At 41.0% G+C, this 25,781-nt stretch overlaps 1 protein-coding gene across 2 annotated transcripts; it reads left to right on the top strand.

The window, feature by feature from the left end:
• Positions 1-1,068: 1,068 nt before the first annotated feature.
• On the top strand, positions 1,069-25,350 carry hycc1 (hyccin PI4KA lipid kinase complex subunit 1). 2 transcript variants are annotated; one of them, XM_053333860.1, is made up of 12 exons: positions 1,069-1,239; positions 12,049-12,130; positions 13,781-13,882; positions 14,034-14,213; positions 15,090-15,170; positions 15,267-15,382; positions 16,694-16,789; positions 17,557-17,673; positions 17,982-18,069; positions 19,907-20,069; positions 21,238-21,581; positions 23,073-23,211. In XM_053333860.1, the coding sequence occupies exons 2-11, from the start codon at positions 12,080-12,082 to the stop codon at positions 21,534-21,536; spliced, it is 1,293 nt and encodes a 430-aa protein (XP_053189835.1). In that variant the 5' UTR covers positions 1,069-1,239; positions 12,049-12,079; the 3' UTR covers positions 21,537-21,581; positions 23,073-23,211. The 2 variants fall into 2 exon arrangements, with proteins under 2 accessions (XP_053189835.1, XP_053189836.1); XM_053333861.1 differs by lacking the exon at positions 21,238-21,581 and having other exon boundaries at positions 23,073-25,350.
• The last annotated feature ends 431 nt before the right edge of the window (positions 25,351-25,781 follow it).

The following is a 25,781-nucleotide window of genomic DNA, read 5'->3' on the forward strand; positions in this document are numbered from 1 at the left end:
TATCACTATTATTATAGAATTTTGCACCAATATAGACACTTTATTTTTTGCAGAATTTGCCTCAGGGAAGTGATTATAAATTGTCTTCCCAGATCTACAAGTATTTTGGTTGTGACACTAGATTAATACATTTCTTCTATAATAGTCTGAGCATGTGATAAAACAGGACCCTGTCTCTTATAGCAGCAGTGGGAATTAAACTGGAGGTTTTATTGTGATATAGTAACTGTTCATTTAGAGTTTTGTTATTGTAATATTCAAAGGGAGCAGATTGTCTGCTTATTTCCTACAGAAGCCCCACTGGTTTTATTAACTGATTAAAAACTGCAGATTTCCAGCTGCTATTAATGTGAAAGCCAAACAAACACATGGTCATATGCCATCTTGATAATTAATTTTGGAAAACCCATTGTTCCAGAGGTCATTGTCAAGTGGCAATGCATTATTTATCCAGGAGAGACAGTTTTAGTGGGTTGCATTTGCCTTAAGCGTTGCAGATTAATGTAGTATGGAGTATGCAGGATGTGGTGGGAAAGAAGCAAAAAACATTGAGTTGTTTATCTCACAATAAAAATGTTTGTTACAAATAAGTCAATTATTACATTTTAAATTCAATTATTCAGCAGCATTTATATGTTTAATAGCTACAGTCAATCAACTATTCAGCTCTGTTGTTTTTATATCATCTCATGTTACTACATGTTCAAAACAGGTGTAACTGTCTATGTTCATTATTAAGAAACTAATTATTAATAAATAAAACATAATTCAACTGTGGTTTAAATGTTGTCTTATAATCGAGTATTATTACACTGCAATCAATTGCCAAATGCCAATGTATTTCTTATTTATGTGATTCATTAATAGCATGTTTGGTAGACCACTCTGCTGCTGTCAGCTGTCAAAGAGCAGTGAATGACCACGACAACCTATTATGATCGTGGAAATTATTAACGTGCACGCTTCTCTGTATATTTGATTGGACGCTGCGTTTTGGGGGGTGTGTCCGTTAGATTATATACTACTCCCTCATTGGTTCAGACGCCTGTCCGTCAGTGGAGACCCGATTCCTCCCGTCTAAAAGGTGGTTTGAGTGGAGAAAGTAATGAAGATGGAAGGAGGCGATGTTGTTGAATTATTGAGGAGATTTATGGAGTAGGGAAGTGATAGCCGTTTACTCGTCGTGTCGGAACGAGAGGGGGGACATCGATTTCCAGGAAATAGACAGATAGCATGCGGGTAAGTAAACAGCAACTTGCCCAGTTTACTTGGTGTCGCGCCTTAGCCGAGCTAGCTAACTAGCTAATCTGTAAGCAAACCGAGATGACAGCTCGAAGTCAATTCAGAAAGCTGAAACAGAGAGTGTGTGACGGCAGGTGATTCTTTTGCAAGTGCCTGGCTGATACTGATAGGGAAAATACATTGAATTGTCGGGTTTGGTCAAGCTGGTGTTTTACCGTAGAGCTACCGGTGACCTGAGGCAGAATTTCACGTTGTTTAAACGCCAGCTAGGTCACCAGTTAGGACAGGTTTAGTTACAAGTTAACCAACATTAGCATGGTGACATTTGAAAGAGAGCAATAGAAAAATAGGGGAAATGCTTTCCAACGTGGCAAGCATGTTAGACAGCGTATTGTCATTGAAGTCTGAGTCACATCTTGGGAGAGAGAGAGGAAAAAAAGAGAGAGAGAGAGAGAGGGAAAAAGAGAGAGAGAGAGACATAGACATAGACTTCGTGCCTGACTGACTTTGACCCTGTAGACACTGACTGTAGACTGGTATGTATGATATTGCATTGTAAGGATTTTTCTCATAGCGATCATGTGATGCAGCTTCCCTCCACACCACTCAAACAGAAACAGGGGTTTCCTGCATGAGGGGCACTATTGTGTCTCTCTGCCGCAGAGCCCCCCCAAGACATATTTGCTGTTAGAGTGCATGAAATGAGCTCCTCCACTCCAAATGTTTGTTTTACACAGTGCCCTTCTCAAAGCCCGAGCTTCGGATATTATATAAGTAACCCTCCAGTCAAAAATTGTTTTTGTTTTTTTCTTGTTCCTACGGTTGAATGTTTGAGCTTGACTGATGTGTGTGCAGAGTCTGACACTAGGATGCTCTTATGAAATTCATGCCCTGAAAGTGAAAAGTTTGTCTCTGCTCTTTTGAAAATCAGATTTTTAGAAATGGGCTTATACCAAAAGCATGAATCTCTGGGTCTGAATAATTAGGCTAATGCAGAAGTGACTTAAACAGGGCTCCACTGGTTGCGAAAAGAAGTGATTGATTGTATGAGAAAATGACTCTACTTATTATTTGATTTATTACCTCAGGACACACTTTCCGAATGTGTTTATGTTCTCACCTGCTAGTTTCAGGCCTTCTTTCATAGAGAATGATGTTAATTTTGTAAATAATGGTCCCATTTATAGTAAAATCATTGATGAATTAGGATATCCTTTAGGGCGTGGCTACCTCGTGATTGACAAGTCACTACCATGGCGACAATGTTGGCTACATATTTTACATAACGTAACCCCAGATTAGAATTGGAGTATAGGTGTAGCTGTCACTGTTTTAGTGTGTTTTCACTTCATAAAAGTTAATTGTAACATTTTGGTTGCCTAAAACATTTAGTTGAGTATTTGGTTGTATGAAAAGATCCCATAAAGGGTCAGCTGTTCTGTTTTTTTTCCATTTACTTTTTGCTTAATGTTTTTTTTTGTTGTTTTTTTATCACTAGCATTACTATTTGAAGTATCACACCAGACTGTAAATGCAGTGCTAACCAAGCTAGCAGCTAACACTAGCATTAACGCCAACTCCACCCTCTGGTTCCAAAAAAGATGGGAATGGTCCAACTGCCAAATCTGAGGTTTCAAAACCATAGATGTTTAATGAGAACTGGATACAGGAAGAGCGCTGGGCTTTAAAGAGATGTACATTGTGAAAGAAACGTCTGTAAATCGGCAGATACATTTTTCTGAGTGGCACACCCCGTGCAAAATGACTAGTTTCTATCAGATTTTGATCCATTTGGTCTGATCGAACCCACATATCGAAAGTCTAGAAAAGCCACACAATTGAATCGTTTTTATTCACGTTCTAGCAGCACATTATGCCCATAGAGCGAGAGCAGTTTGTTTTCAGGAAGTGGCATTTTTGACTTAATACGCCACTGAAGAACAGGAATAAACTCACCTCCGATGCAGTATCCAATGCTTTTTACATCAATGTTCAAAACAGGAGTGCACAAACCTATCGGTGAAGTCGCGATGGCTACGTCCATTTTTTGTTTTCACAGTCTATGACCTACCAGCATTATTTGACATTCTTACAAATGGTTTGAAAGCCAATCCTGCTGGAATATTCAACATATGAGTATGATTTTGAAACTTCAAGCTTTCTATGCACAAACACTGAGAATGAAGGTTACAATGAAATTAAATATATTAGCACAGATGAGTAGGTGTAATTTAAATGTTTTTACAAGATAATTAACTTTTTTGTGGGGGGGGGGGGGGACAAACACAAACTATTATTCAAAGCTGATTATATTTATCTTACAACGTGTCTGGATAGGATCTTTAAATCTGATACTGTTTGTGGCTTAACTGATAGGTTGCCCTTTGCTTTTCATGTATGCGTTTCTCTTTGTCACGAGAGAGAGGCTTTGCTTTATAGCAGTAGCTGGGTTTGTTGGTTGGGTGTTTGCACACTGAGAAAAGTGGTGTCATTAGGATGCGAATGTGTGTGTGCATGCATGAAATCATGCGCAGGCTTGTTAATGCGTGGCATCCGTGGCTGCTAGTGTCTCAGACCTCTTAATGCTTTTTGACAGTGAAGCCCAGCAGGTCATAGAGCAGGAAGAAAGTGTGGGCTCTGCTGTCATCCTGCATCAGATAGTTACTCGTGCCAGCAGTTGCATGGAATATCCCAGCAGTTTGAGCAAATAAAACGGCTGCCCTCTTTCCCTCCCTCCTTCCTTTTACTCTGCACCAAATTCACACACACACACACACACACACACATACACACAATGTAGATGTGTAATACAGACATTGATTTTTTCCTTGCAATAGTGTATTTATAGGCATAGATATCACTAGATGTTGTGTCCTTTCAGCTCCATGAAAAATCAAGGCAATCAAGCCAATTATCTGCAGCAAAAGTGGTATCTGAATGAGAAATTCAAGGGTTGAGCAGTCATAGATAACAAAAAGGCTATCTAACAGTGACAAGAATTGCTGCCAAGGGGGGGAAAAAGTTCAAATTGAAAAATCAGCATTAATCATTCGTCTCTTCAATCATCATTGGCTGACTCGCTGAAGGAAGACAGGGAATTGGAGGGACGAAGATGCATTGCTGGCTTAGACGCAACAGAGGAGAGAGCGTAGGCTGCTATAAGAGGATTCCTCCCTGTTAGATCTCTCTCTGTCTCCCTCAGCAGCGAAAACCGCGCACACAAACCACAGACTCTGTTGTCATGTCTACTTAGCTACAGGCAGTCCTTTTCTTTTATAGCTGTGTGTGTGTGTGTGTGCGCACGCAATGGAGAAAGAAAACAGCAGCAGAAAAGCAGAACCTATGCACTATAAGCAACCTGCTTGTTGACAAAGACCTGGGGGGTGTGGGGCAAGGTGGGTGGGAGTGATGTAACAGGTTAACCACAAGCCGTGATAGTCAAATAAAGAAGACAGTAACAAAGAGCATGAAAAGATGTGATACCAACTAGAGAGAGAGAGAGAGAGAGAGAGTTTGGAGATGGATAAATGGTGTAAACTGCTTCATCATGTGGCTGGTGATCAGGAGGTCAGGTCAAAGCTGTGATCTCTGGGCGTGTTAGAGCCTCTGCCCTTCATGACCATAGTTATATAACACTGCCTCTACCTTTAGTTGGACACCCGCACCTCCTCAAAATAGTTCCCTGATGGCTTTTGCTTCCATTCAGATTGGAACAAGCTTGTAGTGACAAGTCTAGTGTGTTTGCAGTTTACAACTAATCTAGAGACTTTGGGGTGGAGGCAGATTACTACTGTTTCTTGTCTTTTTACAGCTATTAGTGGTTTGGGTGTGTCTGTGCAATAGCTGAGGTCAGCTCAGCTTACTTTTTTCAAGTTTTTCCCATATGTTATTGAAGACATTTCACAGCTCTTCATTCGTCATGTGTCTTTTAACGCTATCAGCCCAACCAGTAGCTTGTGTGGTTTGAACCTTGTACCACAGGAAAAAGCAGCTGGGGCAGCTCTACCGCTCTTAAAACCACCCACTTCGTCTCTCTGTCTCTCTCTCTCTCTCTCTCTCTGTTGTCTTTCTTCCCTTAATTCAAGCCTTCATTCTCATTGGCCCACTCATTTCCTGGAAAAAAAAGGAGAAGAATCCAAAGCGTATGTGTAATAGGAAATGAGGTAAACAGCAGGGAGAGATGTGTCCATGTCTGTGGGTGTCCCCCCCTTTATTCATTCTCACTCGGACACTCAGTTCTCTCACCGCTAGCGTTCTCTTGACAGGTACGTTTTCACTTCACCACAATGCACCAGAGGACTCTTGTGTATTTTGATAGCGCTGGTTTCCTGTGGTTTTTCTTGTTCATCCATGTGAAAGCATTGGTAGTGGTGTGTTGTCTGTATGCCTCAGGTACTGTGAAGTGACTGTTTGGCCATGTAGGCACACTTACAACAAGGATTAGGAATGTAAATTAGCTGGAGACCGTGTGTATGTGTTTTGGAAGAGGTCTTTGGAAGGAGGAGTCAAAAATAAGTTAATTCATACTGTCAGCCGTGTATGTTTGAGAGTGTGTCAGAGAGTCTAAGACAGGGGCGTGGGTGTAAACTCAGAGGGAACAAGCTGTCAACTTCAGCTCGCTCACAGGAACAGGTTTTGTCAAACCAGACATTGAATAAACACATTTTTCACGCACTTACACTAGCAATTCATAACACATTCTCTGTCGCTTCTTGGCAAGGAGTTGTTTCCATCAGAGCTTTGCATTGGCTGGATTCGTTTTATCTCGTTTGGATCACAGAGTGGTGCGTGTTTCGGTATCTCTCCTTATCTTGTGTGTTTCTTAGAGCCTGGGAAGTTGCCACAGGCAGCACAGACGGAAACTTAATGAACCCTCCTCTTTTATTGACCCTACAGTCTCACTCCCTTATGAGTTATTCGTCTCTTGGGTTGTCTTGCATTCCTTTTTATCCCTTGTCTACCTGTGCGTGTCTCTTCTTTTAATCATTGATCTTTATTCATGTTCCTGCACAGCCTGTCTGTTCCTCTTCTGCATTTATCGTGCATCTAGTTGTTCACCACTATTTTGTGACTTGTGCCAGTTGAGCCTGCTCGGCCACTTGTCCTTAACACTGGTTTATTCACGTGTGTTTCGGTTGGTCATTGTGGTTGAGCAGCACAGAAGAAGCTTGCTAGTTTGTATTAGTGTGGTCTCTCTCAGGCTTATATTGATATCTGTAATGATCTGTGAGTCCTTAATGACATAGACATTTAACAAGTAAACCAGACTAAGACGGAAGACAAACATCTGCCTAATAACATAATTACACTCTATCGTGTTCTCCCAGGGCGATTAGTTTTCTATTTTCTCCCACCAGTTGCTTGTGCCTGTCTGCACTGTATCAAAATAGAGCATAGAAAGGTTTGAGACTGTTACTCACCAGTATGTGTTGTGTGTATCTAGGGTCGGGTTCCAGTTTGGGTTTTTTGGGGTTTTTTTGTAATAACAATATGCTTTCAGTTGTAGAAAATAAGTGCAAACATCTGCAATTTAACATTTATTTAGAACACTTAGTTTAAAGTAAAATAAACAATAATAAAATGATATTAAACCAGGTGGAATAAGTTGTTTAGGTTGTCTGTTGGAAGTGCACTGAGAGCCTGTTGTCTGCAGCTCATCATCAAACATCATCACTGTGGCTGTTTCTGCTTGTATTGTTCCTCTCTGCAGTATTTTTAACTGATCCACTGAACAAATAGCTCCAGAACTTGTTTGTGTCGACCTGTTTTAATTAATAGAAGAATAGGACCGCTAATGAATCTCCGCTAACAAAGACATAATCACATTTTATGGCAGAAGCAGGAAATATTTTCATCCACAGTAACTTAACACGGCTCCAATGAACCTCAAAGCAACCAGGAAATGATAATAAATGACATCCAAAAGTACGAACTGGAACACACAAGAGACATTTCAGTCGCTTGTCTGTTGATTTAAAAAAATGCCCTTAAGGAATCTTATCAGTATTTATTTGAATTAATAAGAAAGATAAAGAAAAATGTTGTTTACCATATCCCAAAGTCCAAGATGCAACCTAAAATATATTGTCCAGTCTAACAGTCTACAACCATAAGGTATTTATTAGTCAGTCATAACGGACTAAAGAAACCACAGACTCTACTAGTCATTGCAGCTCTAGACTCATTACTGGAGTTTCTTGATGCGTTACTGTCACCTGAAGATGACTGGAGGGAAAGTGACATTGTAATCTTCCCACTGAAATTACTGTAAAAACATATTTAAATGTATGGATTCACTGCAACTTTTTACCAGAGTGTCCATCCAGTGCTTCGGTGTCTGTGTCGTCGCAGTAGCTTCTCTTCTTGCTGCAGAGGCAGGAGGCAAATATATCACTAAGGTAGGCGGCATGGCAGGCAGCCGCCGATTTTTAGTCTTCAAATATCTTTTTCTGGATGCAGATGATACAGATGATACAGATGACATGCAGCAGACGCCATCATGGATAAAGTTGATGGGTTAAAAGTGACTCTGTAGGAGGAGAGCCCGTCCTCTTATAAGACTGACTCATCCACTCTCTTATCACAGCCTTTATTTTGTTATTCAGCGAGCCTGCCATTTAAGAACACACACATGCTGCCTTTAGATATCGCTGTCCTCCTTGTTGTCTTCACCAGCGTGAAAGAACAGAACAACAGACCGCCACAAAGGACTAATTTCTCTAAATGGAAGCTATTCTGCTTTATAATCCTTCCCCATTTCATGAGTCACCGCCCCCCACCCCCCCTCTGTCATTTCTGTCATTGGTACAGTCCATAAATAGACACCTGGCTGCCATGCACCAAAATAATACAAAATAAAACATTCAGATGCGTGAAAGACACATTATAAAGCAGGGCAGAGGGAAAAGTGATGTGTGGGAGGTTTGAGTTTTGAGGGACAGAGGGAGCGAAAGCAGAGGAAGAGGAAAGAGGCAGACTAAAATCAACCATAAATGTGATTTTTGATTTTTGTATTTGACACGGGTTGATCACCTGGGTCACTCCCTTTCAAAATGGTCCGGATGAATTTCTGCGAGTATAATATAGATCAGAGAGATGAACATCAACCAGACAGATATTGTGTTGGTGTTGAAGAAAAAGACAAGATTGAATGGTGTATGATCTTTTTACATCTGGAATCTCATTTCTTTTAATTTTCTCTCTCGCTCCCCCCCCCTCCCTTCCTCTGCCTCTGTTACCAGACTTACCAAACATGGACTTCATTTTTCATTCAACGGCCAATTTAGCCTTGTGCTTTCTTTCAGTTTCCAGAGTCCAGACATAACAGAGCGCAGACACGACATACCCCACAGTGAAAACAGGCTGCTATTTAAAAACAGATAATCCACCAGGGATACATGGAGAAGAGATGGCATGTCTTCCTCCTCACCGGGAAGAATTGGTCTCTGGTGCCAGACACTGCACTATTGGTTAAGATGAAACCTGTCGATGAGAAAATTTGGAGTGATACTACAGACTATTTTAATTTTAACTTATTCTGTCTGTTTGTTTTAAATAAGTCATGAATTGGTTGATCTGTGAAATGACATCCTGACAAAATGGCAGTCACATTTTCCCCAGAGCCCTAGGTAACATCTGCAATTTTCTTGTTTTGTCCAAACCCAAAAAGCTATTCAATTTATAAGGATGTACGACAAGTGAAAATGAGAAAATCTTCACATTTGAGAAGCTGCTCTAGCAGCATGTCTTTAGGAATAACAATGCCAGTCGGTTGGTTGGTGCTCCACTTTGGTCCAGACTGAAATACTCAAATTATTCTATTACAAAAAATGATCAAGGCAGTTTTTCATGAATCGAAGCTTAATTTAATTCATTTCACTCGCATTATATGACATTCTCTGCTTGTGTTTTACACGGATGGTTATTATTGACGCACATCGCGTCACTCGTGTCGCGGAGCAGTTTACTAGAGAGTGAAAACTGTGCGGCATCTAGTCGGGGGTGACCATAGACTGTATAAAAGAAATGGACGTAACATCCGTGACGTCACCCATTGGTTTGTGGACTACTGCTTGGAAGCCAATAGTTTTGAAACTGGGCAGCCATCTTGAAAATTTCAGGTGCATGCTGGGAAAAATAAAAACACGGATTCTACTTATATGGGCATGAGGCGAGGCCATGGGCGGAGCCATGGGCAGAGCGGGGAGGTTGCGATAGGTTGCGAGGGCTGGATCTCAAGGACATTGGTCAATCAACCCGTCAATCACAAATGAACATCATACTGCATTGAAGAATGCTTTAAACTAGCGATTGAGACCATAAACACATTTTGAAAACGTTTACTGAGGTTAGAAATCAAGTGAGAAGTTGGTGAATTCTCCATTGACATGTATGGAGACGGAAATCCTTTTGACACCAAAACGGTCGCCCCTGGTGGCCTTTTACTAGAATGCAGTTCTAAGTTACTTCCGCGTTGGCCTCATTTCAGAGGACCAGAACTCCCCGCCTGGGGGTGACACGCGCACATACACCCAAACCGATCGGTTTTCTATCGCTTATTTCCATCACAGCTTCTTTTTATAACGTCACTGTGTGGATCATCTTTGTTCTAGTTAGTGAACAGTGAACAGCTTCTACCTGCTGAGAATATCTGTCAGCCAGTTAGCAGCAGGAGATGAGGAGAGGAGCAGGTTGACCTCAGGTCTCTACACTGAAAGCCTGGGGTAGAAGGAGCAGGGAATTTAGTGCGCTTAATTTGTATGGTAGCTTAATGATGCAAAAATGCAAATCGGTCACACTAAAAGAAAATAAGTTAATGCATTAGTTTCAGAAGGCACTGAAGTTAAATGCACTGAATGCAATAAATGGGTTTAATTTTGATTTTTAAAAAGGAATGTCCAGGAATAAAACTCAATTGATTGTTAATTTTCAGACTCATGTTTTTTGTCCTTTTTCTCATTTTTACTACTGCTATTTAACAAGACAAAATAAATTATTCGATTACTTGATTAATCGATGGAATAATCGATAGAATAATCAATTACAAAAAGAATCCATAGCTGCAGCCCTAACGGAGATTCATGGTACCCAGAGGATGTATCCAACTCTTTTTGGTGATCCTGGATTTTCTTGTTGCACTGAAATGTCTCTGCAACTGATGGATATCTGTGATATTTTGTACACAAATCTATGTGCCCCTCTGGATAAATTGTTCTAACGTTTGTAATACCTTAAGTTTTCCACCGCGAAACCACACTTATGACTAAAACCGACCTCAACTGAGAAGGCCAATGTTATAATCCTTAAACTTAAGGTTAACAACTAAATATCATTCTGATATTGCCTTTGGGAGCATTTTGTCAATGCTATATTCAGTAAAGACTCAGAGCGACACAAGCATGACTTAACTCTCTTAATCTTGTTAAATTAGCTATAAACTCATTTGTCAGTTGCTCTTAATTGACTAATTGTTTCAGCACAAGGGAAGTCTAATTGATTAGGATTTTGTGTAATGGATGATTGTTTATTGATCTTTTTTTAGAATTGATCATTTAGATTAGCAACTTTTAGCTACAGACAGAATCCCCTTATCCACGTCACTAGGAAAGAAGACGGGCACAATATAAATAATTATGGCTTACAATTACAAACACACAAACAGATCATATCATTTGGACTACATGTACAGTACCAGTCAAACGTTTGGACATACTTTCTCATTGATGTGAATGGGAAAGTGTGTCCAAACTTTTGACTGGTACTGTATATTATTTGAGTAGAAGATTTAAAGTAAAGAGACACGACTAATGCTGCTCTGTGTCCTGATGTGGTTACACATCCCATGTTGATATTTTTCAATCTCTCTTTTTCCGATTTATATTGGCTGCTTTCTCCGTTCTTCTGGTGTGACTGCAGGACAGCAGCGTCAGATAGAAGCCAGCAGGTGCTTCATTAAAACAGAAAGAGAGAGAATCAAAATGACAGTGTGACAGAAAGAACCACTACAGAGAATAAGTAAGGGAGGAGGAGCTTATACAATAGATGACATTGGAGGTTTAATAGAAAAGGAGCTACAAGGAGCTAAGTTCAGTGCCTAGGAGGGGATGCAGACATTGTAAGGGTTTTGATGGATAGTAAGGGGGAAAAAAGAGGGATAGAAGCTGAGCATTTATTTCGTCATGAGTTGGTAACGGTGGTCTAAAGCAGGTAAAAGCCTTTTTTTTCTTTCCGTCTCTTAAGACCTCCTTGCTGTACAGTCTGTTCATCAAGCCTCTAAATTCTGCTGTGCCACTTTTTTTTTTCTTGTCTTTTCTGTCAGCGGTGAAGCCAGCCATTCTTTTCTGTGTGGGTGATTTTCGATTTGTGAGTCAGAGTTGAGAGAAGGTTAGGTACTTGCTGCAGAGGTGTGTGTCTGGAGAGGAATGAGAGGGAAACAGGAGGAGAGAGAGAAAGGGAATGGAAAGAGGGACTTTTGTTGTTGTGTTTTCTTTTTTTTCGAGTCGAAGTGTTGAATCGATGCCTGAACATGTACATTCTCTATCCACTACCGTCATAGCATTGTATGCTGTTTTTTAATAGAATATAGTTATCAGGATAACAAATAATGGAGCGTTGACAAACACTGAAGGAGCCTTTTTCAAGCTGAGATTGCATGTGTGTGTATATATATATACATATGTATATATATATATATATATGCGTGTGTGTGTGTGTGTGTCCTTGTCCGTGTCCGAATGCACTGCATATTTGCTATGTGTCAATAATTATGCACAGTGTGTGTTTAACAGTTAATTTTCTCTCCTCTAGGTAGAGGTGACTCCACTGCAGATGAGGGAACATGTTGGCTATGGACCAAGGAGTGGTGGAAGACTGGTTGTCAGAATTTAAGGTATTGCTCAAGTGTGTGTGTGTGTGTGTGTGTGTGTCTATGTCTATGTCTATCCACAATCAGCATGCAGTATAATTTTTGCTGCTCACTACTGGAAACATTTCTTCACACACATAAACAAACAAACACACTCAGTGTTTCTCTGAAGTGCTCAGCACCCAGAGAATTGCACGCTCCCACTCAAATATGAGCACTCACCAATACGTGATCGCTACTGAAGCCTTCGAGGCTTTATGAGATGTAATATTGAAAGGGCAGATGAGGTCTTCCTTTTGTGAGCATCTGTCATACCCTCTCAGTGAGGTTGACCTCTAAATGCAGCCAGATCAATGTTACCCACTGCTTCTTTAGAAACTAGCACTCTGTCACTGCAATTTTAGATGCTGTCAAACAGCAGTCTGTCTGCTTTCACAGCAGCAAACACAATGTGCTCATTGCTATGTTTTTCTTGACAGTTCCCTCTCGATGAGAAGTTTGTCTCATTGATTGGAAACTATAATAATGTGTGCCTTAAAATGGGAACTGTATATCCTGGACACAGCATCCAAAATGAACACCTGCCAAGTGCCAAAAACATGTCGATTTTACCATTTGGCAAATAAATCTCAAGAGGCTTTCCGTCACACTGACGGGTAAGTGTTTGTACCAAATAGTCATGTAATAAAATATCTGGCATGATGACTCAGGGGAAATTATTCATGTGTTGTTATGCATGTCTAACCAGTGCCACGAAACTGAAGGAGCACTTGAGACAGTCTGAGACCATCTAGAGGGCTCCTAGTTTTCAGTGGACTGCTGCTCTCCACTAAACTGCCTCTTGCTGCTGGTCTGCTGCTATCTACCATTAATTAAATAGCTATTATGTGGTGACATTTACAAGGAGTAAGCCAACCTTTAAAAATGAAATGAAAACACACTGACAAAAAAAAAGGACAAAGCACATTTTTAAAAAGAAGAAAAACGTTTTATGTGAAATTGAGGTTTGAGATAAAGGAATGGCTACAGTATTATGCTGAGGTGATGAGTTGTTCCTGTGTGTCTGTATTTAAGAATAATACCTTTTTATTATCTCAATGAAATTAATGTGTATGTGATATAAAAAGGCCAATTATTAAATTATGATCCTTGCATCTTCCAGTCTGCTCAGCAGGTGAGTCAGAAAGTCAATTTCGACCTGCCTGGACATGATGTGAATCATTGGGCTACACATCTGCACAGATTAAAATCAGATTACTAAAACAAATGTTGAACCATTCAGTTGTGACTTTCATGCTGTGTGTTCATTTTTAGAATAATGGTATGACCACCACCCCAAAATACTTTGCTTTTAATAATCATTTCTGTTTGATGGAATTAAAATTGTTCTCTGATTAAAACTAGATCTATTCCTTCTCCCTTATTGAAGTTTCCATGTCACACTTGTGTAAGTTGCACATTGAACCACATTTGGCTCCAGCCTAGTTGTGATGTCATAGTTCTTGTTTGTCGGTGCATGCCTTAAATTGAGACCAAGGTGAGCACAGAGATTCATCATATGCAAGTGAAAACAGTCTTCTAGTGTCAAACTCTGCACAGTGAAGCTCAAACATCCAAGTGAAGGAACAAGAAAAACTGACATTAACTTTGGGTGTGTGTGTATGTTTGTTACAGACCCTCCCTGACAGTGCCGTGTCGACCTATGCCACCTCACTAAAAGACAAAGGGGTCCTGGTCCCTGCACTCTACAAGGTCATCAGAGAGAACTACAGTGATGTACGGATTCACACATTTCTCAATAATTTTTACTAGTGCAGATGTTACAGATCATAAAAGAACACAGACTTAAACCAATAATTGAATCAATGTTTTCTAGTCATGTTGTAATGTAACCGTGTGTGTCTGTGCTGTTTTCGGTCCTCCTCAGTTGCTGGAGCCAGTGTGTCACCAGTTGTTTGAGTTTTACCGGAGCGGTGAGCCGCAGCTGCAGCGTTTCACGCTACAGTTCCTGCCTGAGCTCCTGTGGAGCCTCCTGTCCGTCAGCGCAGCCAGGGACCCGCACACCTCAGGCTGCATTGAGGCCCTGCTGCTGGGCATTTATAACTTGGTAGGGGAGAGGATGGAGGCAGTAATATATGTGTGTGTGTGTGTGTGCGCGTGTGTGTTGTCAGTCACATATTCTTCGGTCACAGTCAGTCCATTAGATTCATTATAAGTATAGGTGAGTTGCTCTTGCTAATGAATACAATGCTTTCAGCCTGATAAGTGCATTCTTAGGAAAAACACTAGAAAAAAGGACCTTGATCCTTACTTATAAAGTTGGTGTAATCATCCAGTTCCAGAAGCAGGGGACTTAACCACTCAACTATTTCTGGGATCTGCGTCATGTGTTTTGAAAGATTACTTTCTGCTCTTTCTGCCTTGTTAGACAGTTATGCATGAAGAGTGATGGAAAGTATGGGTTAGAAATAGAGGAACTAGAACTCAGTGACATTACGACTATAGAATATGGATGGACTACCTTTCAAATGCCCTCAAACTTCCCACAGAGAGATGCCAGCGCTGGTCATTATTAGAGTGTTGAGTCTTGTCGTCATCCATTTTTACTCTTGATGTTCTGTCTATCAGCAAAGTGAAGCGTCCCCTAACTTCCTCTCTGAATAACAGAATAGGTCAGCTGTCACTCAACACACTGGCTGCCTCCCATTAATTTATTTGACATTAACGTCCACACAGGGGACACCAGAACCTTGGTTATGTGTGTTCACACGATGCACACACACATAAGCAAATGCACATACACCGACAGACTGAGTGGACAAATGGACCCTGAGGTCCACACACAAACACCCACACACAACAGATGAGTGTGCTTGAAGAGATAAGCACGCTCTTTAGAGGTTTAGGGCATAAACAGAAAAAAAAGTTGTTTTTCTCTCACACAAAAATATTATCTTTGTCATCTTCTCTTTCTTTTTCACAGGAAATAGTTGATAAAGATGGACAAAGTAAAGTTTTGTCTTTTACCGTCCCTTCCCTCTCCAAACCCTCAGTGTATCACGAGGTGAGAAACATGAACAAATCAGCACAAGTCTTTGAAATTGCTTTTCCAGAAATGTTCGGTTAGTGGGAAAAAAAATCTTCATCTTCTCACCTCTAGCCTTCAGCTATCGGCTCCATGGCCCTAACAGAAGGGGCGCTAGCCAATCATGGGCTGAGCAGGGTGGTGTACAGCGGGCCACACCTCCAGAGAGAGACCTTCACTGCACAGAACAGGTAAGTGCTTCGATAGGCGCACTTGTTTTCAGTCATCAGGGCGCGTGGTGATGTCTCGGCAGGGGTGGAGATTGCACTTTCTGACTTCCTAGCTGTGAGTCTGCCTGCTTAGATCCAGCAGGAAATTCCAGCCGACCACCAAAATAGAAATGCACACAATTGAGAATGTACAATCTGTAAAGACAGATTTGTGGCCGAATGTGTTAAAAACTTGACCTGTGAGAATTGTTTTATTTCTATAGAGCTAAACTGTAGATTATTAGGCTGTTAAAATTATATTCTTAGCTGCTAAGTTTACTCCGGAAGTTGAATTTCATTATGAATTACTACTGCGGTTTGACAGAAATGTATATATTGATGATGTTTTCGTAGCTGCACACACATTTCAAAACTTGGAATATATTATATTCTAATTTTATTGAAAGTTTTGGGTTGGTGTTTTGCAAAGGAGAGAATTTCAGTAAGTCAGTTTTTTTCCCTCACTGATGAGAATCCAGAAAAAAAAACATTTACACTTGAATATGAGTACTTTATCATTCTTATCTGGCAGCGGCTTTTTCCACCAGGATATGTGTGAGAAATGAATACAACAATCCATAGAGTCTGATAAGGAGCCAGTGATGTATTCTGTTTTGATGGGAAGATAAATTTAGACATGCATTCATCATGTATTTTTGAGTCTTTGCTAAAATGTGACCTTTTTAAGTAAAATTCCCTATGTGCCCCCTGAAGCTGTCACTCCTGTCCTCACAAACAGGCTTACTGTATGAGTGATGTTGAGTTCAGCTGCTACCACACCCAATTATCTTATGCGTGGTGCTCTTGTATCCGTGAGCCCCTGTGGCAGTCATCCAGCTTTGTTGCATTTTAAGCATCGCTGTTGGGGTTTCTTAAATTACTGTAATGAATCCCAGTGGCAGCAGATCTGGAGGTTGTTGTGGTCTGAGTTGTGTGCTTGGCCTTCAGTTCTGAGTTAGCTGGTCTATTAGGTGTTCTGAGGTGATGTAAAAAAAAATCTAATAAAAACATATTTAACCTTTTCTCAGTACTTTTGTCCTGGATATCTGGGTAACCTTCTATACAAACAATTGCATGCTGTAGTTTCACAAACACAACAATTTCATGATGACTTCAAAATTGCTTTTGTAATCTTTCAATCTCTTCTTTGTGGTATTTTTTTTTTTTATCTGTGCGGATGCTTAACTGCGTCTGTGAATTGCAGTATTATGGTCACAATCTCCGTTTATAAGTCATATCAGTAATGTAATTGGACGTTCATCGGGCTATTTTAAGCGTGTTTGTGTTGTACAGATTTGAGGTGCTGACCTTTCTGCTGCTGTGCTACAACGCTGCTCTCAGCTACATGACCTCCACCTCCCTCCAGTCCCTCTGCCAGCTCAGCTCCAGGTGAAGCACAAACACAAATGTTATCAGCATAACTTGATTTACTTGGGTCACTTTGTCATGAAGCATTGGTTTGTCAAGCAAGGTTTTAAACACACACACATATTTCCATTGTGTGTCACTCAATTTGTTGTTATTCTTTTCTTTTGGGTAGGGAAACTTCAACCCACACACACACACACACACACACACACATGCACACAGCATTGCTTATCTGATCCTCTTATAGACTTTGCTGCCAGAGAGAGCCAAGATACTGCTATTCGGCAGGGAGTTGCAATGTACACACATCCCAGCTCAGTTATTTTGGTAATCTGCCAACTGTAGCCGAGCACTGGACTGACAAGCATAGAGCTAAAGAGAAGTAATCAGCTTTGATTTCCCTGAGACAGTTTGCTGTATGTCAAATGTTTGACTCCTATAGTTTGAAATGCACAAGTGTTATAACAGTTTCTGCAGCTTTCTCTTAATTTAATTTCTACTGTATGACACCTGTTTCAATATCATTATCTACAGTTTATGCTCAGAAATGGTTCTGCACTTTAACTTTGTATGTTTGTATTAAGGCATTGATTTGTGTAGCGTGTGTGTGTGTGTGTGTGTCCAGCACCTGTTCTCTCAGTACTGAGCTTGATATCAGCACGCTGTAGGAAATGAATTGTCTTACTAGAGCTGCAGCCAAGTGGCTTAGTGGAGTGTTTCCCTAATTGAAGCTTCTCTGTTTCACTGAAACAAACTCCCCTATTGTGCTTTTCTTGGTATTACTACAGGGTGTGTATATGTGGTTACCCACGGCAACAGATGCGGCGCTACAAAGGCATTAGCTCGCGGCTGACGGTCACATCAGAATTCCTGGTCCAGCTCATCACAGGGATACACTATGCCTTGTGAGTGCTCACACAACACAAACACTTGCTGTTCAGCTTTAACTTTTGCTGTCTTACATTTCTCACAGTCTGTTTATTGTTACACATTTTGCTTAAAATCTGCTCCCAGTGTTCAAGTTATTATTATCACGTGTCTAACCTGATTTTATGTACCTGTTAAAAAGATGTTGTACTGTGTAATATCTTTGCCAAAAACAACAGTTGTACTTTAAAAAAAAATGTCACAGAAAGACTGTTCTGGGTCTAATCACATAATCAAGCTTGTACTCTTACACTCATTTGCTGTGTGTTAATGTGTCTATGAGCAGGTGTAATGGGGAAGTGGAACTGGGATCCAAAGCGCTGGACGACGTTCTGTATCGGGCCCAGTTAGAGTTGTTCCCCGAAGCTCTACTGGTGGGTGCAATAATATATTTATCTGCTACTATCACATCTCCCTTTACTATGTTTGTTTTAGGACTGTGTGTGTGTGTGTGTGTGTGTGAGAGCATGTGACTCGGTTGCACATGCTTGCCTGTGGTTTTGATTCATATGCAGCACACTATGCTGTATTGTGTTGGTTTGTGTGTGTCAGAGACTGCTAGCACAGTGTAATCCCACTAGATTATTTACATGCTTTCCGCTCTGCTCTGTTAAGCTGTAATCCTTAAGGCCCAGGCAGTAGAGGATTGGACCTAAGCTTACAGTATTACTATGCAAGTCAAGGTGTATTCCTCTACAACAATCAAAACACATGACTTTTGGATGTACAAAAAGGAGAATGGTGTTAGAGTTGGGGAAATATGTTTTTAAAATAAAGAAACAGCTTTGTTGACAAATGTCATGAACACAGATGCTGTAGAGGAAGAGGTTGTCTTTCTTTTTTTTTCTTTTTTGGGTGTTAACTTGTAGCAGTGGAATGCACCAGGTGACTGGTAGCTTAGCATAGCTTGGTGATGTATCCCTTATGAGACCAATGGGCTGCAGCCACCAAGACAAAAGACATGTTGTGTTGTGATTATGATGCTGTCAACCTCCCATTACGTACTCAACTGTTACATGTTCATTAGTGAGTGTTTCCTGTGAGAGCAGAGGATATTATATAAAGATTTGTGAAATAATGATATAAAGAAAACAAAAAGGCTTTGTACTTTTCTCTATATAACACTATTTGGTCAGTGTGTGCTAAGCTTATAGGTTTATCCCCTCAAGAAATGGGATTATTGATAGGATGTTATTGGTTTGGTCACATGAACTTCAGTCTGACTTAAGAGGAAAAAGAGGTCTTAGTGGTACCAACAAAGCTGCTCTTACAGCTACAGTGTGATGGGCCAGTGCTTGCACAGTTTTGCATGATCTACCTGTGTCTGTCCTGGACTTTAACATTTGGACAGAATGATTTTTCCTTGTAACTGTACTTACTGAACAAAACAGAAGTGTTTTTTTTTTTAATGACTTTTTTGTTTAGCAAAGCTGAAAACCTTCTTCCTTCTTAATTGGTAGGATTCAGCACTATAAAATACTGCAAATAACACTGACAGTTCATATTTAATAATTTACTGCAGCAAATGACTAAAAACTTGAAAAAACATCAACAAAGCATGAATATTTTAGTTCTTTAACATTATGATTGCAGCACATGGAAATGACATTCACTGAAATCCAGACTGTATTTTGTCCAAAAGTACGCCACATGTAATGGTTTAATCCTTTTTGTTTGTCACAGAAGATACTCATTGAATATCTTTGGGTTTTGGACTGTTGATCGGATCAAATAAGACATTGTAACCATTGACTCCAGGGAATTATAATAAATATCACTATTTTCCTATCATCAGTAGATTCATCGACAATAATAAAAATAACTATGAGTTGCAGTCCTAGTGGATATTGTTCAAGAAACTGCAACATGATGAAGTAATTTTGTGTGAATGTATTGAGGCAGAATCAGTGGTAGTTGAGTTAGTGAAATTTAAGTATGTGCATTGATTGTCTATAATTTAAAAATGAGCTAGGGTTATCATATTTGTGAAATATAGATGTAGTTTGAATACTGGCACACAAGTCTGTCCTAAATCAGCAGCAGGGGAATTTGCCCAGTATTAGCTCCACACAACTCAGAGTGAGCAGTAATTGCTTCAGCGTCTGTGCAGTTTGGATTGAAGCATTCTGCTGTAATCCTGCTGTACTGTGTAACTCTCACATCCTCTGAAGCAGTAACAATTGTGGATGTGGGCTCCTACTCTTTTCTCAGGTGGGTAATGCCATCAAGTCGACGCTGCACGGCGCCGCACTGAAGAGCAACAACAAGGAGGGTGCTCGTAGTATCCAGGTGGAGATCACACCCACCTCCTCCAGAATCTCCAGAAATGCTGTCACCTCCCTCTCTATCAGGGGGCACCGCTGGAAGAGACACGGTGAGAAGCTTATACAGGAAAAAAGGGAGCAGAGATGTAGGGACGTAACTGTTGAAACTCAAGTTGCTGAGACCGAAGAATACAAGAATATTTTGTTACCACATTTTTATGGAACGCTTAAAAAACATTATAGAAGGTTATAGAATAAATCCATGACAAAGGAGAGAGCAAGGCTTTTAGATCTCGTCATTGTTCATTCACCCTACCATTTCACTGTCCGACATCCACTGTGTACATAAGTGTTTATCATCATCATCAGCCCTTAAGGTTGTAGATCCTCAGCTTGCTAGTAAATGCTGTCAATCTCCTCATTCCAAACCATTACCTCCTGTCTGATCTGTTAGGATATTCCCACGTTACCCGACAGTCAAGCAGTCACAGTTTGAGAGCAGTCAGTGAAAACAGAAGCAGTCCAGACAGTGAGAGGCTACGCAAGATATGAGCATAATTTGACAGATAGGAGAGGACAGGACACCAGACAGCAGGTAGAGTATTTTTAAGATAAGACAGAAGAGGTTCAATGTGATTTGTTGTTTATTTCAGTTTTGTGCCAAGAAACTTAAAAAAAAAATATTTGGATCACAAACTTTGTCTTTTATTATCTGCTCTGTAGAGCCATTGACAGTCTTTGTGCAGCTAAAGTCTCTAGACTTAGGAGAGAGCAGCGCTCTATTTTTCTAGAAAACCGATAAGGCAGGTAAATTATAGCCTTCAGTCTGCTTAATGAGCGGGTTTCATATCAAGCCCAACACCCCTTCATCTCATGGATCCTGCTCACTGGTGCCTTTTTATAGGACCTACTTGTTCATGCGTAAAGCTTTTGTTTTGAGCAGATGATGAAGGAAAATACTATTAAATATTAATTAATGTGTAGGACTGATTGATTCCATTCAAATATTTTCATGTTCATCTCCACGTAGCATGTACTTTGTGTTATGTTCTGATCACTATGATTTTTGTCTTTTTATTTTTCTGCCATTACATTGATTACCTCTGTGTGTCTTGTGTTACTGTGGTCGTGTGTGCCTGTGCACATGGCCGTCTTTTTGTTTTTCACGTATGTGTGCATGATATATGTCTGTTTGTCCATCTGTGTGTGTGTGTTTGTGCGTGTATATATGTATGTGTCTATGTATTGTCCCACCATCATCCATGCCCCCCCCACCAGAGTCCCAGGAGGTGAGTGTAGACAGTGAGGCCGTACTGGGGGGCGTGGCCATCCCAGAGATCAGTGTGACAGGCGTGGGCGGCGAGCGAATGACCAACGGAGACTCCATGCGGCCACGCCCTGAAGGCCGCGCCCAGTCCGACGGTGAAACGTTGGGCGGTGCCTCCGAGGTCAGCCTGGACCCCAGAGGTCATGACTCCGGCACCCGGGGTCAGGAGGTCAGGAGGCAGAAGTCTGTGAGGCGAATGGTGGAGAATGAGGGTTCTGGGTCAGCCTCCACAGGGAGGAGCCAGTACTAAGGCCCGGCCCCTCCTTCCCCCAGCCCCACTCCTGGGGTAACCTAGGTAACCGTGTGTGGGGGCGTGGTCTGAAAAACTGCATGATGACTTCCCCCTTTTACCTTTTGCACTGGGCTCCACCACCCTCTCCTCGCCTAATTGCACTATTCCTATCATCTGTCTATCCAACATCATTCATTCATTTACTCTCTCCTTTGTGGCTCGAGCTTCCTCATTAAGATCCCCGCTAAGAGTCCTTTTTAAAATCAAATTCATGATTTAAGATCTAACTGAATACTGGATCAGTAACCTAATCAAAACTGCATTATAAACCATAAAAACTGCATAATAAACAAATGTGCTTTGCTGTATCCATACAAAAATGTTGACTGGTTTAATGGAGGAAAAGAAATGGATTCTAATGAAAGCAAAACATTAGTTGGATAAAGCCATTAACAAGAAGTACCAAAGTAGCTCTTTGAACATTATGCATATTATATGACGGATGATAAAACTCTTTTGGTAGCTTTATCTTAATAAGTCATTTTAAAGCCTGAAGTTACTGATAACAAAAAAGGCTTGATGACCTTGATTCTTAAAGGCCAAAATCATCTGTATTAGCACTGCCACTACTAAGAGATTGTGCTCTCCCAGTGTTTTTTATGTCAGCTTTTGTGTCTCTTACAGCACACCTTGGTACGCCTCAACACATTGCTCCTGGGTTGCACTTGGAGACAGATTACTTCCTTCTGATTAGTATCTAGGAGCTGATGAGAGATATGCAGGTCTTGAATTATTTGAAGTAAAAGCTGCTCACAGTGTTAAATTTAGACTTGAGTATGATGTCTGGCCTCTTTTTGAACAGACTGAATCTGACAATAAGAGATGTTAATAGGACCTGCCTATCTGTCTGTTTAACCAGCTGTTTACTGGTGTTCTGTTACAGTGATGGCGTCAGATCAGAAGTGTGTATTTGTGAATATGTGGACAGTTGGCCACTCACACGGGTCTGGATGCATGCCTTGAAGAAAGCAGGAAAGGATTAATTTGTGTGTGGTTTTTAGAGTTAGAGTTAAGATCACTTCGATGTAGGGTGTGCCTTTGCTTGCTGTCCTTCACTTTCCCTTTGTGGTCTTTCCTAGGCTTGTGCTCTTAGACTCTTAGGCTCTTAGTCCTCTCCTGCCTTCGGGACAAATCATGCACTCCTCTGCCAATAAACCACTTACTGTTGTCTCACAGCGCTGCTGGGTCACCTAACCTGTGTGCTGGACTGGAATACAGGACATGAATTGTCTCATGTCAGGTGGTGTCAGCAGTGTGAAGGCGCCACCTACTGAAAGACAAAAATAGAGCTCCTCTGTCACACAGCCCTCTACTGAGCTCAGTCCATGCAAAGTTTAATCCTAAATTTTTGATATTGAGTGTATTGCTTTTAAACACTGGTCATCTTATTAATAATTTGATTGAATCTCATGGACTGGATGACAGATGAGCTACTTATTTTCTTCCTGTTTTTCATTTTAGTGCTTGTTTTGTCTCCCTCTGTCCATCTCACAGACGCAGTGGATCTGGGTTCCCCGGATGAGCTGATGGATATTTCGGAGGTGGATGAAGGGGTGTGGCCAGGTGGTTTGGGGCCTGACATGACTCCACCCACCATCACTATCAGCAACAGCGTCACCACATTAAACCTGGGGGCCAAGGCCATGAAGAAGTGTAGGCTCGGTGTGCGCACCAGCAAGGACAAGGACAAGGAAGCTGGCCCTCTAACAACAGGACGGGCTGCCAGCGAGAGCGCCGAGTTGTCCATCAAGCGACTCACGCTCACGTCCAGCCAATCGGTGCCCAAGGCAGGAGCTCTCACCAGCCTGACGCGTACTGCCAGCGCTGTCTTCTCCCGCTCCTTTGAGCAGGTGGCCAGTGGCAACGCCCCTCCCTCCAGCAACCACATCGCCTCTGAAGCTGGCCGCTATTCGTGCAGCCTGCAGGAGGAAGGGATGGGGTACTTGAGTCCCGGGCCAAACCACACACAGCGTTCTCCCAGTATCAGTGTGCACCTTGGCTCTGACCTTTGAACCCTTTGTAACTCCTGACTACCTGAACCCTGATCCCGTGACCCGGCACCTGTGACCTGGAACTCCAAGCCATGCCAACTGCAACAGACCGTGAACACTCCCGTGACCCCCCCCTCCCCCCATCACTCCATTTTTGGCGTCTTTGATTCTCTGTGCTGTAAAACCAGCCTGCTGCCCTGCTCCATTCAGACATCCAGGGCACAACGAGCTTCCTCTGTTTCTCACAGCAGAGCGTCCTCTGGGCCTGATGGAGACAGGAAGTCAGGGATTCCACTTCCAGCGTCACTGATTTTTTGTTGTTGTTGTTTTTTTTTTTCTTGTAGTGCACTGTTGCCGTGAAATCGTGCCAGGACAAACTTCACTCCTTTGCAGTACAGCCCGTCGTTTCAATGGGTGCACTTAGAGCTCATTACTAAAAAAACTGTGTGGAAAAGTATTTGGAAAGTATTTTAATTGGCATTTGTTGCCCTGCATGGCTTTTCCATACATCCATCCTTACCTTGCCCAGGTTTGTCAGAGGGCAGACTTTGAGTATGTGTGAGCATGTCTGAGTGTGTGTGCTGTATGTGTGTATGTACAGTTTGTAGAATAAAGGCTGCTGATTGATACAATGAACAAGGTATGATTCTTGTAGTTGAAACAAGTGTTTCTACTACTTTTTCTAAAAAGATAATAGATCCCTTCCCATAGCAATACAAATCTCTCCTTTTCAGTGTTTTCCATCTTTTGCTAAGATTACTCAAACTCCCTCTGTTTACATTTATTTTGTCAACAGTTACAGCTGTGCTCCCAAAATCTGCATTCTTCCCTAAAACATCTGGAAAAACAACCACTAAATGATCAACCAGTATGAAGAATCGGTTCTTTATGTTTACAGTTGCGCAGTATTGTTATCATGATGGAGAAGCAATATTTGTGTCCTTCCCTCTCCTTCTTCTTTAACACCTTGTGGAATTGCTGTGTATTTGGCAATTTTAAAAATCCAACTTCTGATAAATGACGAGTAAGATTAGATATTTGGGACAGTGGGTGTGTATGATTTGTAAAGTATTGAATTTTGCACTTGACAGAGCAAAACAAGTTGTGTTATCAACTTTGGTATTTTCTTATGATGAACAAGAGAGGTTTGACTCTCAACTGTGGTATTGTCCTGCGAGAAAGCTCTGCTTTGTTGCTCTGTACGGAGTCCCATGACTGAAAGAAAAAAAACAATTAAAAATTAAAAGCACACCAACCTGGAGTCCAGGACATGCAAGCTTGACCAAAACTGTAACTGAATCTATTCCTCTGTTCTGCAGTCAAAGGTTCGTACCAATCAACAAGGCATCTTTCCTCTTTACTGATCCACCCACCATTCCAGCTGTTTGTAGTACTTTGGTGATGTGTTTCCTGTGTCCAACCTCGTTCACTACATCATCATCACCATGTCACAGGCCTTGGTGGTGGAATACTCTTTTACCAAAAAAAGGAATAAAACTCAACCCATCTGCTACATTTGATGTCCTAAATTGAGCATTAATGCTGCCCCCCACCCTCCAGCAAAAGTGTATTCTGTTGTCTGTGTACTAGAGCTGTTGAGTGTCCATAGCTTGGTGGGACAATAACAATCATTGTGTATCTGTATGTGGGTTTACAGAATGTGAATGGGTATGCTCTTTGTTGTACATCATACTGTTGTACTAAAGTTGGTTTATATTGGCCTTTCTATGTCTGATGATGAGTAACTCACTGCTACAACTTCTGGGAATAAAGTGTTTCTATATTTCACTTGTCTGCTTCAGTTTGTGTTCACCAAACAATAAAATATTGACTTAGCAATCAATATTAGGTCCTATTTTTTAGTATTTGCATCCAGGATAAAAACCCTTTTTGGGACGAGTCATGCATTAGTAAAATATTACTTAAGTGTATGATTTGTAGCTTTATTATAAAGTGTCACCATTTTAACATTGTAATTATACTTTTCTGTAGAAAAAAAATTGGGCATACAATATTGTTATCGCTCGTTTATTTTTTGCACAGATGACACCTGTCAGTTATAGTAGGTGGGGTTTTGGATGATGAGAGAGCCCTTGTGTGTATGTCCTTGTTGATTGTTTTGTGTCCTTGGTTTGTTTAATTTATTATTATTTGTGTTTTGTTTTTTTCATTTTGTGCCTGAAGGCCCCCTTGAAAACGAGGTGGTGCATAT

Source organism: Scomber japonicus, chromosome 15, assembly GCF_027409825.1.
Source record: "Scomber japonicus isolate fScoJap1 chromosome 15, fScoJap1.pri, whole genome shotgun sequence".
In the NCBI taxonomy this organism is placed as follows: Eukaryota; Metazoa; Chordata; class Actinopteri; order Scombriformes; family Scombridae; genus Scomber; species Scomber japonicus.